This window comes from Oncorhynchus keta, chromosome 27 (genome assembly GCF_023373465.1).
Source record: "Oncorhynchus keta strain PuntledgeMale-10-30-2019 chromosome 27, Oket_V2, whole genome shotgun sequence".
Lineage (NCBI taxonomy): Eukaryota > Metazoa > Chordata > Actinopteri > Salmoniformes > Salmonidae > Oncorhynchus > Oncorhynchus keta.
Window position 1 is genome coordinate 34,467,268 of NC_068447.1, and position 17,912 is coordinate 34,485,179.

Sequence of the window (17,912 nt, forward strand, 5' to 3'; positions counted from 1 at the left end):
ATAAGGCTCTAAAGTACTGCAAACAATGTGGCAAGGAAATACACTTTATGTCCTGAATACAATCACATTTCAATCAATCAAATGTATATATAAAGCCCTTTTAACATCAGCTGATGTCACAAAATGCTATTCAGAAACCCAGCCTAAAACCCCAAACAGCAAGCAATGCAGATGTAGACGCATGGTAGAAGTACAAAGCCTTATGTTTGGGGCAAACACAACACATTACTGAGTACAACTCCTCATATTTTCAAGCGTGGTGGTAGCTGCATCATGTTATGGGTATGCTTGAACATCGGCAAGGACTACAGTAGAGCTAAGCACAGGCAAAATCCTAGAGGAAAACTTGGTTCACTCTGCTTTCCAACAGACACTGGAAGACAAATTCACCTTTCAGCCAGACAATTACCTAAAACACAAGGTCAAATATACGCTGGAGTTGCTTACCAAGTCAACATTGAATGTTCTTGAGTGGCATTGTTACAGCTTTCACTTAAATCATCTTGAAAATATATGGCAAGACTTGAAAATGTCTGTCTAACAACCAATTTGACAGAGCTTGAAGACATTTTTTAAGCATAATGGGCAAATATTGTACAATCCAGGTGTCCAAGGCTCTTAGAGCCTTAACCAGAAAGACTCAGAGCCGCAATTGCTGTCAAAAGCGATTGTAACATGTATTGAATACTTATATAATCCGTGTTTTAGTGTTTAGTGTTATTAGTGTTTAGTGTTATTAGTGTTTTATCTTCCATTAATTAAAAATAAAATCTTAAAATGTTCATCCACTTTGACATTAGTATTTTGTTTAGATCGTTGAGAAAAACTTACAATCAAATAAATGTTAAGCATGCATGGAAGACTAAAGGCATAGAAACCATATATTATGAGGGTAATAGGACATACAATTATTTCCATTACAGAATTAAAAAGCCATTTTGGACTGACCAATGTAGATATTTTTTAAATACATGCAACTTCAAAGTTTCATATCACAAAATTTTGATTTGAAATCTATTGGACATCTGAGCAATCTTGAGAGAATCCTATTTGAGTCAGAAAAAGATGTTCATATGATAGGTAAGATATACAAAACCTTGCAGAGATCCTATCCAACTGACAGTCGCTTAGGAAAAAATATAAACTATTGGAACCAAGATTTAAAATGAAATGATATTGGAATTAGGAACTTAACTAATGAAATTACAGTTTACTCAAATGTATGATTATTCCAGTATAAACTAATATCTAGAATGTATTATACAAATTGTACAGTACAGTCATGTCTTAAGTGTAAAACTAACAATGACTCAATAATCTATGCCTTCGGGGAATGCTTTAAAGTCCAAAAGCTATGGGTTGTCTGTGAGAAGAATTACAACGTACATTTACTTTTAATCAGTCTGCATATTAAAAGACATGGCATATGAGGGTGCAGTGAGAGAAACAAAATGGTGCAGTTTGAGGCCATGTGGCAGAGAGTGATGCGGGCGCTGGAGATGGGGGTGTGAGTAGGTGGGTCTGGGTAGAGTGATGTCATTGATGTTTGTGTGTGTTTGTATGCTGTCATTTGTATGTGTAAGTTTTGTATTGTTTAATATATATGTATATATATATTATATATATATATATATATATATATATATATATATATATATCAGTGTTTATTAAATCCCACTTTGTAACAAGGCATGTGAATACGTTCTGAAGGGACTGTAGGGAGTGTACTAAAGGAGAGACCCTCCACAGCAGCCCAGTCAACCCCCAGCATGTGTACTGTACAGCAGCAGACCCTCTGTGTGCTGGTTGGTCATGACGAGTTGTAACCCCATTGGCTGTGTGTTTGAACGCACAGTGCAGTTCATCAATCTAAGGTTGTGTTGTTATTTCTAACCTGTTGACTCCCCAGGCATCTGTTAGGCCTTATATGGCTTATCCAGTCCCATGCCGATTCTGATGCTTTTTCTATAAATAGAGAGCGAGGACTGTGCGCAGTGCCATGACCAGGCGCAGTGCCATCAGGGTCCCATCATATATCTGTTTGTTATTCTATAAGGTTCTGCTAGATAACTCGGAACACAGTGTAGGTTGCATCCCTAAACTGCATCCTGAGGCACTCCTACTGCCCATCTCCATAGCCGCTCGGCCCCACTACAAAGTTTTGCAGCGTTTTGGCCCAATGCTGAGGAACCCAGATGTTTTTAGGTGAGATCAAAGCCCACATGTTTGACTATGTTCATTTACAATGTTTCAGGATGCATACACATTGTAAAAGAATTAGAAATAAATTAACTTGGCAAGATTTTTTTGATTAGCTCTGGGGAAAAAAACATTGGGGAAATTCATCTCTGTAATTCATTAATCTGTGAAATAGTTCCCACATGTCTGATCCCCGAGCCTCTGGCCTGCTCACTCTAAGGCTATTGGAGCTAAAATAGAAGGAGATTTAGAAATGTCACAATGGATGTTTCTGCGTGACCTAGATTAGTGGTTCCCAAACTGTGGTACTGGTTTGGGTACCCCTGCTATCTTCAAGCCAGCTCCAGGAGGTACCTGGAAATGACTAGTGCCATTATTCACAGTGTAAGAATATTTATGGAGACTTGTTGCTCAAAGCCCACATTTCTTTACTATTAGTTCAGTACAAATTAGCACTCTTAAGTACATCAAAGTACATCAAATGTGAGAATGTATGTATGTTTGGATACTAATTGTAGCCTCGAGACTCAAGTGAGCTGCCTGTCTGTGAAACTGTAGATAGATTGTCAAAGACATGAGATCACCCAGTGTTAGTGTTTTATTCTGTACAGTTCATCAGAGCAGTCATCCTAGCCCTCTCATCCTTGGCCCTTCTTCATCAGATGTCACTGGGATCCCTCTGTCCCTGGATGGAGATGAGGCTGGATGGAGTCGAAGACATGACCACATAAGGCCAGGCAGCTTTGGCAGTGCTGTATAAACATTCACAGAGGAGAGGACTCTCTCTCTCGCATGATGCGCCTTGAATTGACCTCCCCTCCATGTGGATGTTACAGTGTATGAGCCTCCAAATAAAGACCAGGCACTTAGGTCTGCTTCTGCTCTTGGGTTTGTCCTGCATAGACTCACAGCAAACTGTAGCTTTAAAAAACAAACATATTGTATAACAGAGAGCTTTCATTAACTGTACTGTGTAAAATTATATTGATATGTATAAATGAATATTGTGTTAATAGTATTTTTGTTGTCTCGACAATATATAACTCTTATTTAATTTAGTATGTAATGTCTTATTTTGTTCTTGTCTATAACTGTTCTGTACTCTGTAATGTATTTTGTTTTTCTGTGGACCCCAGGAAGAGTATCTGGTGCATGTGCAATAGCTAATGGGGATCCTGATAAACTAAACAACAGTGCATTATCACATGCAGCTATCCATACAAAAGGAATCTGCAGTATTTGAATGGTGAACTGCAATGCACTTATAAAACAAGGTTTCAGATTTAGATATTATACATTTTCACCAGTTAGTTTTGATGTAATAAACTACTTTTTCAATGTAGCTTTAGCTTTCTAAACTATATTTCTCTGTAGCTTTATAGCTCAACTTCTTCCAGTGTGAAGTAATTGGTAGCTTGGTAAACTATATTTTCAGAGTAGCTTCCCCAACACTGACAGACCAGAGTGTCATCCAGAGTGGTTCCACAAAGTATAGATCCAGGGAATAAGCTGATCTCTTTGTACGTTTTTAAAGGGCTCTCTTTCCCAGGCAGGAGAACAGCTCCAAATCTCAAAGAATGCAAGAGAACATGAGATCTGTCCAGACATCACAAGGATATCACACTCTGTCCTGTTTCTCCCTCTTTCAATCCCGTTCTCTTTTTATCGCTCTCTCTTTTTCACAATTTCAAAATGTTCTCTGTAGTGTCATGTAATAATGTGCACTTATCAAGGATCAGCAACCATGGGTCATGTCTACTGACTCTCAGTCCAGCACCCTACCCTACTCCTGCCCCTTAGTCACTGTCACTAGCCAGCTAAAATTAGGTACTCTACCCTGCACCTTAAGGACTGCTGCCCTATGTACATAGTCATGAACACTGGTCACTTTAAACATTTTGACATACTATTTATATACAGTTGAAGTCGGAAGTTTACATACACCTTAGCCAAATACATTTAAATTCAGTTTTTCACAATTCCTGACATTTAATCCTAGTAAAAGTCCCCTGTCTTAGGTCAGTTAGGATCACCACTTTATTTTAAGAACGTGAAATGTCAGGATTATAGTAGAGAGAATGATTTATTTCAGATTTGATATTTCAGATTCTATCATCACATTCCCAGTGGGTCAGATGTTTACATAGACTCAATTAGTATTTGGTAGCATTGCCTTTAAATGTTTTAACTTGAGTCAAACGTTTCAGGTAGCCTTCCACAAGCTTCCCACAATAAGTTGGGTGAATTTTGGCCCATTCCTCCTGACAGAGCAGGTGTAACTGAGTCAGGTTTGTAGGCCACTTTGCTCGCACATGCTTTTTCAGTTATGCTCACACATTTTCTATAGGACTGAGGTCAGGGCGTTGTGATGGCCACTCCAATACCTTGACTTTTTTGTCGATAAGCCATTTTGTCACAACTTTGGAAGTATGCTTGCGGTCATTGTCCATTTGGAAGACCCACTTGCGACCAAGCTTTTACTTCCTGACCGATGTCTTGAGATGTAGCTTCAATATATCCAAATCATTTTCCCGCCCCATGATGCCATCTATTTTGTGAAGTGCACCAGTCCCTCCTGCAGCAAAGCACCCCCACAACATGATGCTGCCACCCCCGTGCTTTACGGTTGGGATGGTATTCTTCGGCTTGCAAGCCTTCCTCTTTTTCCTCCAAACATAACAATGGTCATTATGGCCAAACAGTTCTATTTTTGTTTCATCAGACCAGAGGACATATCTCTAAAAAGTACGATCTTTGTCCCCATGTGCAGTTGCAAACCGTAGTCTGGCTTTTTTTATGGCGGTTTTGGAGCAGTGACTTCTTCCTTGGTGGGCAGACATTCAGGTTATGTCGATATAGGACTCGTTTTACTGTGAATATAGATTATCTTGTACCTGTTTCCTCCAGCATCTTCATTTGCACTTTTCACACCAAAGTATGTTCATCTCTAGGAGACAGAACGCGTCTCCTTCCTGAGCGGTTTGACGGCTGCATGGTCCCATGGTGTTTATACTTGCGTACTATTGTTTGTACAGATGAACGTGGTACCTTCAGGCATTCGGAAATTGCTCCCAAGGATGAACCAGACTTGTGGAGGTCTACAATTTTTTTCTGAGGTCTTCGCTGATTTCTTTTTATTTTCCCATGATGTCAAGCAAAGAGGCACTGAGTTTGAAGGTAGGCGTTGAAATACATCCACAGGTACACCTCCAATTGACTCAAATGATGTCAATTAGCCTATCAGAAGCTTCTTAAGCCATGATATAATTTTCTGGAATTTTACTAGCTGTTTAAAGGCACAGTCAACTTAGTGTATGTAAACTTCTGACCCACTGGAATTGTGATACAGTGAATTATAAGTGAAATAATCTGTCTGTAAACAATTGTTGGGAAAATGACTTGTGTCATGCACAAAGTAGATGTCCTAACCGACTTGCCAAAACTATAGTTGGTTAACAATACATTTGTGGTGGGGTTGAGAAATGCGTTTTAATGATTCCAACATAATTGTATGTAAACTTCCGACTTCAACTGTATATAAAAAAAATATATGTATTAGGTGCTTGTTTGACATTTGAACTAGGAACATAAGCATTTCACTGCATCTGCAATAACACCTACTAACTGTGTACATGATTTGATTTAATTTGAACATAGTGTTGATAGGCCTAGTCATTACTGAGTGCAGACAACCATATTTGATGCCTTCCTCACTAAGAACAGAGAGCACAGATGGAAACTGAAGAGAAACATGTTGGACCGGACATATTCTAGACTTTACACTTTATTCAAGTAAATGGCTAATATCCGTACACAATTTACCCAACTGAAAGGCAGTAAACACCTCCGGTCAGGCCTGGGCAGCCTTGCAGTCATATAGTCAGGACCAGATCACGCCAAGCCAGAATATGTCCCAAATGGTATCCTATTCCCTACATCCCCATAGGGCTCTGGTTAAAAGCAGTGCACTAAATAAGGAATAGGGTGCTATTTGAGACACAGCCATTATGATATGGCGGATACCCTGAGGTCATCACTTGGAGTCTGTCACCCAGTAAACTGGGACCTTTAGAGACATGATGGCAAACACTCACTTAAAGATGAACAGGGCTTACTAGAGAAGGATGTGCCAGAGAAGGAGAGAAGAGCATGCCGGGTCCCGTGAATGATATATCACAAGCAGATCACTTGTGTAGGCCTATGCAATCCCTGTCCTTTGGGACACAAGGCATCTGAACACAATGTGGCTTGGATGTTACAAAGGTTCTCTTTTTCTTTGCATGGTGTCCTAATGGAAAATATTTTAGTCTCTGGTTGATACTTCATACAATGGAAATGTCTTAGATTGATTTCATACAGTAAAAGCTGTTTGTGATTAAGTTTCTGACTTCACTTTTCTCTGTCCCTTTTCAGCATGACAGGGCATCAAGGTAAGTACAGATTTAGATATTCCTTCTCTTGCGTTCTTCTAAATTTGAGAGCTATTTTTGTTTTTTAGCTCATGAGATATACAGAACCAGTCAAAAGTTTGGACATATCTACTCCTTCAAGGGTTTTTCCTTATTTTTACTATTTTCTACATTGTTGAATTATAGTGAAGACATCAAAACTATGAAATAACACATATGGAATCATGTAGTAACCAAAAAAGTGTTAATCAAATCAAAATATATTTTAGATTTTAGATTCTTCAAAGTAGCCACCCTTTGCCTTGATGACAGCTTTGCACACTCTTGGCATCCTCTCAACCAGCTTCACCTGGAATGCTTTTCAGGAGTTCCCACATATGCTGAGCACTTGTTGGCTGCTTAACCTTCACTATGTGGTCCAACTCATCCCAAACCATCTCAATTGGGTTGGGTGATTGTGGAGGCCAGGTCATCTGATGCAGCACTCCATCATTCTCCTTCTTGGTCAAATAGCCCTTACACAGCCTGGAGGTGTGTTGGGTCATTGCCCTGTTCAAAAACAAATGATAGTCCTACTAAGCGCAAATCAGATGGGATGGCGTATTGCTGCAGAATGCTGTGTTAGCCATGCTGGTTAAGTATGCCTTGAATTCTAAATAAATCAGCAACAATGTCACCAGCAAAGCATCATCACACCACCTCCTCTATGCTACACGGTGGGAACCACACATGCAGAGATCATCCATTCACCTTCTCTGCATCTCACAAAGACACAGGGTTTTGAACCAAAAATCTCACATTTGGACTCATCAGACCGAAGGACAGATCTGCAAAGGTCTAATGTATATTACTCCTGTTTCTTGGCCCAAGCAAGTCTCTTCGTATTATTGGTGTCCTTTAGTTGTGGTTTCTTTGCAGCAATTCGACAATGAAGGCCCGATTCATGCAGTCTCCTCTGAACTGTTGATGTTGAGATGTGTCTGTTACTTGAACTCTGTGAAGCATTTATTTGGGCTGCAATTTCTGAGACAGGTAACTCTAATGTACTTGTCCTCTGCAGCAGAGGTAACTCTGGGTCTTTATTTCCTGTGGCGGTCCTCATGAGAGCCAGTTTCATCATAGCGCTTGTTTGTTTTTTTTGACTGCACTTTAAGAAATATTTTAAAGTTCTTGAAATGTTCTGTATTGACTGACCTTCATATCTTAAAGTAGTGATGGACTGTTGTTTCTCTTTGCTTATTTGTTCTGTTCTTGCCATAATATGGACTTGGTCTTTTACCAAAGAGTGCTGTCTTCTGTATACCAACCCTACCTTGTCACAACACAACTGATTGGCTCAAATGCATTAAGAAAGAAAAAAAATACACAAATTATATTAACAAGGCACACCTGTTAATTTAAATACATTCCATGTGACTACCTCATGAAGCTGGTTGAGAGAATGCCAATAGTGTGCAAAGCTGTCATCAAGGCAAAGGTTGGTTACTTTGAAGAATCTCAAATCTCAAATATATTTAGATTTATTTAACACTTTTGTGGTTACTACATGATTCCATGAGTAGCTGTGTCCAAACTTTTGACTGGTACTGTACATACAGCACTCCAAATATATATATCTATGTCAATGTTTCAACAACAATGTATGTCAGTGTTTCAACACTGTTGCAATGTCAGCTGTGTTGCTGGATGCTGTAAACCACCCACTCAAGGAGGTGTGCTTCCGTCTTCCTCCCAGGTTGGACTCTGGTGGTGGGGACAGCAAGGCTGAACCCCTGGGCAGAACCAGCTCCTACACACGGAGGGAGACCAGACTGGCAGCATTGAACAAGCAGGAGGATGACACCAGCCCCAGGGACTACAAGAAGGTAAGGCGTACTGTCGGACCCAGAAGGGAAGCTGATTTTTTTTAAACATTTTTTTTATCTTAGACTAACTGGTAAACAAAAAAAACTAAACATACAGTACCAGTGAAACGTTTGGAGACACCTACTCATTCAAGGGTTTTTCTAAATTGTTTACTATTTTTCTACATTGTAGACATCAAAACTATGAACTAACACATAGAATCATGTAGTAACCAAAAAAAAAAGTTTAAAACAAATCAAAATATATTTTATATTTGAGATTCTTCAAGATATCCACCTTCTGCCTTGATGACAGTTTTGATTCACCTGGTGCAGAGCTGGACTATCATAGGACAAATGTTTACATATGATAAGGTATCTCCAAGTGGCATAAGCATTAACTCTTTGGTTTGTCCTCTTTCAGATGTATGAAGACGCCTTGGCAGAGAATGACAAGCTCAAGTCCCGGCTGGATGACAGCAAACATGAGCTGACCAAGATCCGCTCCCAGCTGGACAAAGTCAACCAGGTACATCTTAATTAAGCTCAGTCTAGTTCACACGTCTCAACAACATGTATATTGCATTTTAGCAATACATTGTTCAAAGCAACCGCAAGATGATTAGAGAATGAACCAGTGTACTCCCCACAAAGTTGTCAAACATACTGTATATAAAATTTAGTTTTATCCCATTTTAAATCAACCCACTGCATTATTTTTTTCACTTTGTGATAACAGTGCCACTCTATCTTACAGAAACAGGACAGAATATCTGAAAGATCCACTGTACTTGAATCAGAAAAAAGGGTATTTATCACTTATTCTAAAATCTTGAGGGCATCTTTTTCATTTTTTTCACGAAGCCATCTGCCTCATCTACTTGATTTCACCACTCCAATTCTCCTTCAATCCTGACAGCTTGACGTCAACATTTTCTTTCACTCTCCTCTTTTTTTCTTCTCTGTCACGCCCTGATCTGTTTCACCTGTCTTAGTGATTGTCTTCACCCACCTCCAGGTGTCCCCTGTTTCCCCCATTAGTCCCCGGTGTATTTATCCCTGTGTTTCCTGTCTCTCTGTGCCAGTTCGTCTTGTTTTGCCAAGTCAACAAACGTTTCTCCTAGCTCCTATTTTTCCACAGTCTGTTTTTTGCTAGCCCTCCTGGTTTTGACCCTTGCCTGTCCTGAGTCTGAATCTGCCTGCCTGACCACTCTGCCTGTCCTGACCTCAAGCCTGCCTATCCCCTGGTACTGTTTGGACTCTGTTTGGACTCTGGTAGAGGAACTCTCTCCTGTCCCCGACCTGTCTTTTTCTACCTCTTTTGGTGTAATAAATATAGGAGCTCCACCATCTGCCTCCTGTGTCTGCATTTGGGTCTCACTTTGTGCCCTTATAGTACAAACTGGCAGTTTGGCACGGGCTACTTCTCTTCCCCCGTACCATCCTATGATCGTGCCATTGATCTCCTACCAGGCACCACACCACCTCGTGGTCGTCTATATTCCCTATCTGGCCCGGAGACCAAGCCCATGGAAGAGTACATTAAGGATTCTCTAGGTACTGGAGGTATCCGTCTGTCTGCATCTCCTGCCGGCGCGGGGTTTGTCTTTGTGGAGAAGGACAAGAACCTGCGTCCATGCATTAACTACTGGGGTATGAATTATATAACGATCAAGAATTGTTACCCCCCTACCGCTCCTCTCCTCGGCCTTTGAACCTCTCCAGGTGACCAACATTTTTTCCAAACTGGACCTTCGGAATGCCTACCACCTGGTTTGGATCCTCGAAGGAGATGAGTGGAAGACAGCATTTAACACAGCCAGTGGACATTATGAGTACCAGGTCATGTCGTTTGGACTCATCAATGTCCCTGCTGTCTTCCAAGCTCTGGTAAACGATGTGCTCCGGGACATGCTAAACCATTTCGTGTTCATCTACCTTGACGACATCCTGTTTTTTTCCCGGTTTGCCCAAGAACACGTTCTTCATGTCAGACAAGCCCTTCAGCGCCTCCTGGAGAACCAATTGTTGGTGAAAGCCGAGAAGTGTGAGTTCCACCGCTCTACAATCTCCTTTCTGGAATATGCCATCACTGATGGAAATGTCCAAATGGATCCTGAAAAAGTGAAGCAGTGGTAGAGTGGCCTCAACCTGCGTCCAGGGTGCAGTTATGTTTCCTGGGGTTCACTACAGCCATTTCATTCGGGGCTACAGCACCCTGGCAGCACCCCTCTCTGCACTCACCTCTCCCAAAGTACCGTTCACATGGTCTCCAGCGGTTGACAGAGACCTTGTGGACCTGAGGCATCGGTTCACCACAGCACCCATCCTCGTCCATCCGGATCTATCCCGTCAATTTGTGGTAGAGGTTGATGCTTCTGATATTGGAGTGGGGGCTATCCTGCACCAGCAATCTGCCCAGGACCAGAAGCTCCATCCCTATGCCTTCCTGTCCCATCGTCTCAATTCTACAGAGAGGAACTGCGACCTAGTCGTCAAGATGGCGCTGGAAGAGTGGAGACACTTGCTGGAAGGAGCAGAACAGCCATTCTTGGTTTGGACCGACCATAAAAATGTGGAATATCTCCTTACAGCCAAGCGCCTTAACTCCAGGCAGGCCTGGTGGGCTTTATTGTGCACCAGATTCAACTTCACCATTTCCTACCGCCCAGGTTCCAAAAATGTGAAGCCTGACACCCTCTCCCGCCTATACAGTTCCTCTGCCACACCCCCGGTCTCCGAAACCATTCTCCCTACCTCATGCCTTGCGGCTTCAGTGGATTGGGGTATTGAAACCTTCCAGCCTGGACCTAAATGGGGCCCGGCTAACCGGTTGTTTGTCCCTAACTCAATATGGTCTTGGAATGGGCTCATTCCTCCAGGCTGACCTGTCATCCAGGTTCCCGTTGTACCCTAGCGTTTGTTCGACAATGTTTCTGGTGGCCCACAATGGTTCCTGACATCTCTGCCTTCGTCGCCACGTGCACAGTGTGCTCAGAACAAGACTCCACGGGAAGCTCCTTCTGTCCCTCATTGTCCCTGGTCCTATATCTCTCTGGACTTTGTCACTGGGCTCACTCCATCTGATGGTAACACTGTCATTCTGACGTTATTGGACCGGTTCTCCAAGGCTGCCCATTCCATCCCTCTCCCCAAACTATCCTCTGCCAAGGAGACGGCACAGCTTATGGTGCAGCACGTCTTCTGGATCCATGGACTTCCGGTGGACATGGTCTCCAACCGGGGTCCTTAGTTCTTGTCTCAGTTCTGGAAGGCGTTCTGCACCCTTATTGGGTCCTCGGCCAACCTGTCCTCCAGATTCCATCCCCAATCCAATGGCCAGTCGGAGCGAGCTAACCAGGACCTAGAAACCACCCTAAGATGCCTGGTCTCAACCAACCCCACTACCTGAAGCCAACAACTGGTCTGGGTGGAGTATGCCCAGAACACCCTTCCCTATTCAGCCACGGGACTCTCCCCTTTTGAGTGCTATCAACCTTCAATCTTACCAGAACAAGAGCAGGAGGTTAACGTACCCTCGGACCAGATGTTTGTCCATTGCTGTCGATGTACCTGGAGAAGAGCTCGGGCGGCACTTCTCAAGACCCACTCCAGGTATCGTCAATAAGCGGACCACCACCAGCCTCCAGCTCCCCACTACCGCAGAGGGTATGGCTTTCCACTCGGGACCTGCCCCATTTCATGGGGTCCTTTTCCCATCTCTAGGGTCCTTAGTTCCCCTGCTGTCCATCTTGTTTTACCGCGTACCCTCCGTATTCACCCAACTTTCCATGTGTTTAGGATTAAGCACGTGCCTCACAGCCCTTTATCTTCTGTCTCCAGGCCCATCCCTCCCACCGTGTCATCGATGGCCATCCAGCATACACGGTTAAACGTCTCCTTGGTGTTCGACCATGGGGCAGGGGTTTACAGTACCTGGTTGACTGGGAGGGTTATGGCCCAGAGGAGAGGTGCTGGGTTCCCGCTAGAGTCATCCTGGACCCGGCCCTCATTGCCGACTTTCACCGCCGAAATCCCGGTCAGCCAGGTATGCGCCCAGGTAGGACACCAGGTGGCGTCCCTAGAGGGGGGGGTACTGTCATGCCCTGATCTGTTTCACCTGTCTTGGTGATTGTCTCCACCCACCTCCTGTTTTCCCCATTAGTCCCTGGTGTATTTATCCCTGCGTTTCCTGTCTCTCTGTGCCAGGTCATCTTGTTTTGCCAAGTCAACAAGCGTTTCTCCTAGCTCCTATTTTTCCCAGTCTCTGTTTTTTCCTAGCCCTCCTGGTTTTGACCCTTGCCTGTCCTGGCGCCGAATCTGCCTGTTCTGACCTCGAGCCTGCCTGTCCCCTGGTACTGTTTGGACTCGAACCTGTTCACTGAACCCCTGCCTGTCCTGACCTCGAGCCTGCCTATCCCCTGGTACTGTTTGGACTCTGACCTGGTTTATGAACTCTGTCCCCGACCTGTCTTTTGCCTACCTCTTTTGGTGTAATAAATATCGGAGCTCCACCATCTGCCTCCTGTGTCTGCATTTGGGTCTCACCTTGTGCCCTTATAATCTCTTTTCTTCTGATCTCTTCCATGTCATATTACTGTGTGTTGGTTTCTGTATGTTCATTCCACTATGGGCTCATTATCATGTGTGAGAATTGAAAAATAACTCTTAACTTAAAAGTAGAAATCTTAACATCCATTTTGATTCTGACCCGAACGACCTGTTCTAACATTTACCCTTCTCAGGAAAAACAGGCTCTGGAGAAGAGGGTAACAGACATGGAGGAGGAGCTCAAGGTAAGGCCTTCACTGTAACAGGAAGGGCGGAGGTCAGTACAAGGCTCTGCTTGGTAATTATAGGAAAACAGGTGAGGTTGAGGGAGTAGGCCAAATTTCAGGCTCATTATCCAGCATCATTCTGAGTATCCCCTGCCAAGGTCAGGGCTCAGGAAAGGGAGTGAAAAACTCCACGCTGCTACAGTCACACACCCAGCAGCACAGCCTGCTGTCTGTTATAGGCTACACATATTTAGCATTTCAAAGAGCAAGGGGAGAGCAAAACAGCAGCAGGATATCATTCAGGACTGAGTAGAACCTAATGTAAGTTGGAACCACTTCTAGCAATATCCAAAGGTTATGATGACTACTCAGCATGTGACACAGAGATGTGAGACGGAAGACGGGAACAGAATGTTTGACCCCATGTTGTGACCCCATGTTGCCTCAGCAGGAAGCTGCCCCAGTGAGAAATTTCCGCTGTGGGTACCAGCCCTGAGCCCCAAGCATGAGGCAGGCTGGCTCAGGGCCAGGGAGGGGGGACGGGACGGTGAGTGGTCTGGTCGCCACCGAGAAGTGATTGACACCTGCCTGTCACCTCACCTCTTTAGAGACCTAGGCATGAACACATGTCTGTGCACACAAACATACACATTGCACACGTTAGAGTACATACACCAGATACTTATGTAAAGTCATATCCCAGCAGGCTGGCTGTAATGTCATTACAACAAGAAACCAGGTTGCTTGGATGTCATTGCAACCAGTTTTGCTCACTGGGATAGAGATATGCACATGCAACATTATACTGACATGCTTTTCCCCTATTCACATATTCTGGTGTGTTTCTATACTTTTCCCTGTGCCACAGTGTCTGTCCAATGTGTGGAAATTCTGGTTACTCCCTATGGCTCACTGATCTTTGGTTTTCTTCTTTTGAATAAAGGGCTAGGATTATTCCTGTCAGCCTCTGAAACTTCAGCTCTGGCAACATTTGGGAATTTATCTACAGGGCTTAGTGAAGTCAGCTCTGGTAGATATCAAAGAGATCAAGAGCGTTAAAACACCATGATGGATAACTATGCATTCTCTCTCAATCTCACCCCTCTGGCTCTCTCCTCTACTCTCTCTCTCCTCTCCAAGATAAACTTTTCAATGGTGGTCCTTCAGAACAGTGTGTTGTGAAAGGCTTACCGAGACAGCACAGAGGAACAGTCTTACATATCCATGAATTTTTCAGTCCGAGTAAAGGCAGACTTGAAATGGTTTCCTCCTAAGTGCCCTGGGGTGTTAGCAGCTGGATCTCCTCCATCTCTTTCTCCCTAGTCTTCTCTCTTTCTCTCTAGCCTTCTTCTCCTCACTGGGCTTCTCTCTTCCTTTTCCCCCAGCTTTTCCCTTCCCTTCAGGCTAATCTTAACTTCTTCCTGTTCTACCTGACTTTCTTCTCTTCTCTGGGTTGCTGAGGGGAAGCCTCTGAAGCCACTCTCTGAGCCACATGGGGCTCGACTTTCCTCTGTCTCTGTGTGTGTGTGCTGCCTCCTTGCGTGCCTGTGGTTTCCCTTAGGAACGGCGTCAATCACCAGACCTGATGTTTACCTCAGTCTTGACAGGGAACCCAGGGAAATTAATAATATCCATTTTCCTATAACTTATTGAGCTCTCTTACTTATGCTGAAATGTAATGTTATATTGAAAGTCCCCTGCCCACTTCTCACCCCAGCATGACTGACAAGCTATGTAATCCATACAGCATCTCCCCAGCCACTGCCTTTTTAAAACTGCCCAGGTTTGTGGAGAGCAGAACTAAGGATAGCTCCTTGCTGTGCTTAGCTTTTCTTTTGCATATATTTTTCTTGTTTCCTTTTACAGTATCTATTTGTGTGAATGTTGTTGAGGAGCTCCTCAGTGTGTACGTCTGCCTCTGTGCGTGATTGTGTGTGTTTATATCTCGGTCTCCTCCCATGCACTGGCCTACCCCCCTGCTCTGTCTTTCTGTCTCTCCATCTTCCTGTGTGTATAGGCCCTCCCTGTTCTGGCACTGCGGAGCGGCAATGAGCGTCTCTTGGCTGAGAACAGGGCCATGCTGCGTGTCCTCGCCCACCTTTCCCAGATGGCCTCCCTGCCTGATACAGAGGACCTCTAACCCCCCTTGTCCCCCAAGCCTCTACCTCTCTACCCCCCTCTTCCTCAGCCACACATCCTCCTCTGCCTTCCTCCTCCTGGTTCTCCTCCTGCTGCACCTCCTCCCCTCTCTGCTGCTGTGCTGCTGTACTCTTCTCAGGCAGGTTCCGCCCACCTCTCACTCCTCCACCTTTGGCCTCTCTCACTCATGTGGCATACCTCTTGCTGACTCTAAAACCCCTCTCCCTAAATAATCTTGTGACCGCTGCCTTTAAATCTATTTTGAGCTACATAGCTGCATAGGCGAATTACTAGGCTGTGTAGAGACCAGGACAGTAGTAGTTGCAGCCTGACGTTGCTCCAGTGGTTATTATTACAGTATAGTCAAGTGAGTCACTTAATCAACAGCTTGAACGAACCCAGAAACAGTCTGGACGGTGCTTGAGAGACTGCTGCATGGCCGAGTGCCGAAGTCACCAATGGGACCTTGTGTAGGGATTAACATTTCATTGTTTGCCTCTTGCTACAGTGTCCAATGTAGTGGCTGACAGGGAATCTGACATTTTGAACTAGTACATTTTGTCTCAATCATGTGGCAATGGAATGTGTAATCTCATCGGCATCCATTAACTCACTAAACCCTTTTCCACTGGCCCAAAAAACATGTGCACATTAGTGTGTGGGTGTACTACATACAGCTTTGACGGAGACAGAACAGGACAAACAGTCCTTGTTCTCCAGGGGCATTGGCAGTATGCATCGTCAAATATAATACATAACAATATGTTGCTATTTGATTGTGGTAACTGGACTAGACAGGGGTGAAGAGATGAGTGCATCATCTTCTGTGTTGGCTTTTTCATGCAAGCACAAAATGTTATTGTTCACTGCACTGTCTGTGGGGATGGGGGAGATTTTGACAAAGATTGTGGCTATTTTTAATCATTACTCATGCTGTGGGAGATGACCTAGATTGAGGAAGTTGATCGCCTTGCATCTCTCTCCCTTTCGGTTCGCAGTTTGCAAATAGAACCATACGCCCAAATAATGTCCCTATCATACTGTATCAGCATGCTCTCATTGCTGAAAGCTAGTCTTTTGTCCACCCTTTGCATGTCGTGACTGTAGAGTTCAATCATTTAGCAATGAGTTCTTGGTGATTTAAATATTGAATATCATTCCTAATTTGCCTAAAAATGATAAACAATGTTTATATCATGTCTGTCAATGTCCCTCAGCAGAAGGAACATAGACAAGGCAGTGTCCCTTCCACATATTTCTGTCTACAGTATGAGTCACCACTGTTCCCTACAGAGAACAAGCTACCATGACAATCTAATGCTGCTCTCTCTGTTCCTGTAGGTCTTGACAGAGCTCAAATCAGACAACCAAAGACTGAAGGACGAGAACGGGGCTCTGATTCGTGTCATCAGCAAGTTGTCCAAGTAAAAAGGGTGGTGCCCCCTGTAAAAAGTCAGACACTTCCCTGATGCTTGCAACGTGTCACTATCATTAGCATTCGGTACCCTTCCACCCTGACACTGAACCATGGTGCTTAGTGACACCTACCTGCCAGCTGTTCTCAGAGGCATGGTGAGGAACCTTCCAAATCCGGATGACCCCTGCCTCGACCCTTGACCTCTATGCTCTTAGGCCCACTTCATACCAGTAGGTCAAAGGTGTGAAGAGCACACAGCGTCCGCACAAAGAGAGTGTTGGTCTGGGGTACAGTAAACTGCGAAGCTCCAGACCAGCAATCTAAACAATATCACATCCACATATTTTACCTGTACATCACAAACATACTGTATTTATTTTGTGCTTAATTGTGCACTGCAAAAACAACTTTATTTTTCTCAAACTACTGAAAAAGCACTCATAGGAATTACTTTCAATAATCTTTCATTGCAGTGATAACATTACACATTGCCATGAATGCTTCTGATGTGAGATGTTGTGACTTGTTTATGATCAATCTTTATGGTTTGTAGTTCAATTTCCGTCACAGACCCTTTTCTCTGAGCTGCTCATCAGTGTGGTCTACTATAGTCTCTGAGATGTCACATTTGTTAGATATTTTAATAATTTATTTATGCATTTTTTGGTTTAGAATCTTTGAACCTATACTCAACTATATTTGTACCGATATAGTATTAATGTGTCCTATTAAACCGTACCGTTGGAGCCCACATAGTAACTTATATTGGAAGATGGACAGCCTCTTTTTATTTGAAGTGAAACATGTACATGATTTGTAATGCACAGGGAACAACATACAAGGGCCTTCTTTATGTGCCTTTCCTTAAAGACCAATACAGCTATCAGTCTAATGAACTGTACGTATATTTAAAGACAGTATTTTATGTTGAAATAACTTTACCATGTATGTAAATGTTATACGAGACCGAAATACTGACATTCTACTTGTACACACCGCTGTGGTTTGATCACTTGCTTAATAAACTATAGATGGTTAAATAATAAATCATCCGAGTTCTCACTACCAATGTGCCATACATTCCAGATATCTTGTGAAATTAATGGGTAGCTCATAATCCAGCCCT

General features: G+C 43.4%; 1 protein-coding gene across 14 annotated transcripts in view; it reads left to right on the plus strand.

Annotated features, from left to right (window-relative positions):
- LOC118359845 (protein phosphatase 1 regulatory subunit 12B-like) overlaps positions 1-17,838 on the plus strand; it is a 35,575-nt gene extending 17,737 nt beyond the window's left edge. For 2 of the 14 annotated variants that reach the window (XM_035738671.2, XM_035738670.2), the window contains exons 6-10: positions 6,613-6,629; positions 8,344-8,473; positions 8,877-8,981; positions 12,296-12,512; positions 12,734-12,947. In XM_035738671.2, the coding sequence (XP_035594564.2) occupies positions 6,613-6,629; positions 8,344-8,473; positions 8,877-8,981; positions 12,296-12,512; positions 12,734-12,837 (573 nt within the window). In that variant the 3' untranslated portion in view covers positions 12,838-12,947. Of the gene's footprint in view, positions 1-6,612; positions 6,630-8,343; positions 8,474-8,876; positions 8,982-9,209; positions 9,261-12,295; positions 12,513-12,733; positions 12,948-13,197; positions 13,249-13,678; positions 15,509-16,710 lie in introns of those variants that run through there. The other 12 variants (XM_052482208.1, XM_052482206.1, XM_052482209.1 and 9 more) reach the window with 12 other exon arrangements.
- The last annotated feature ends 74 nt before the right edge of the window (positions 17,839-17,912 follow it).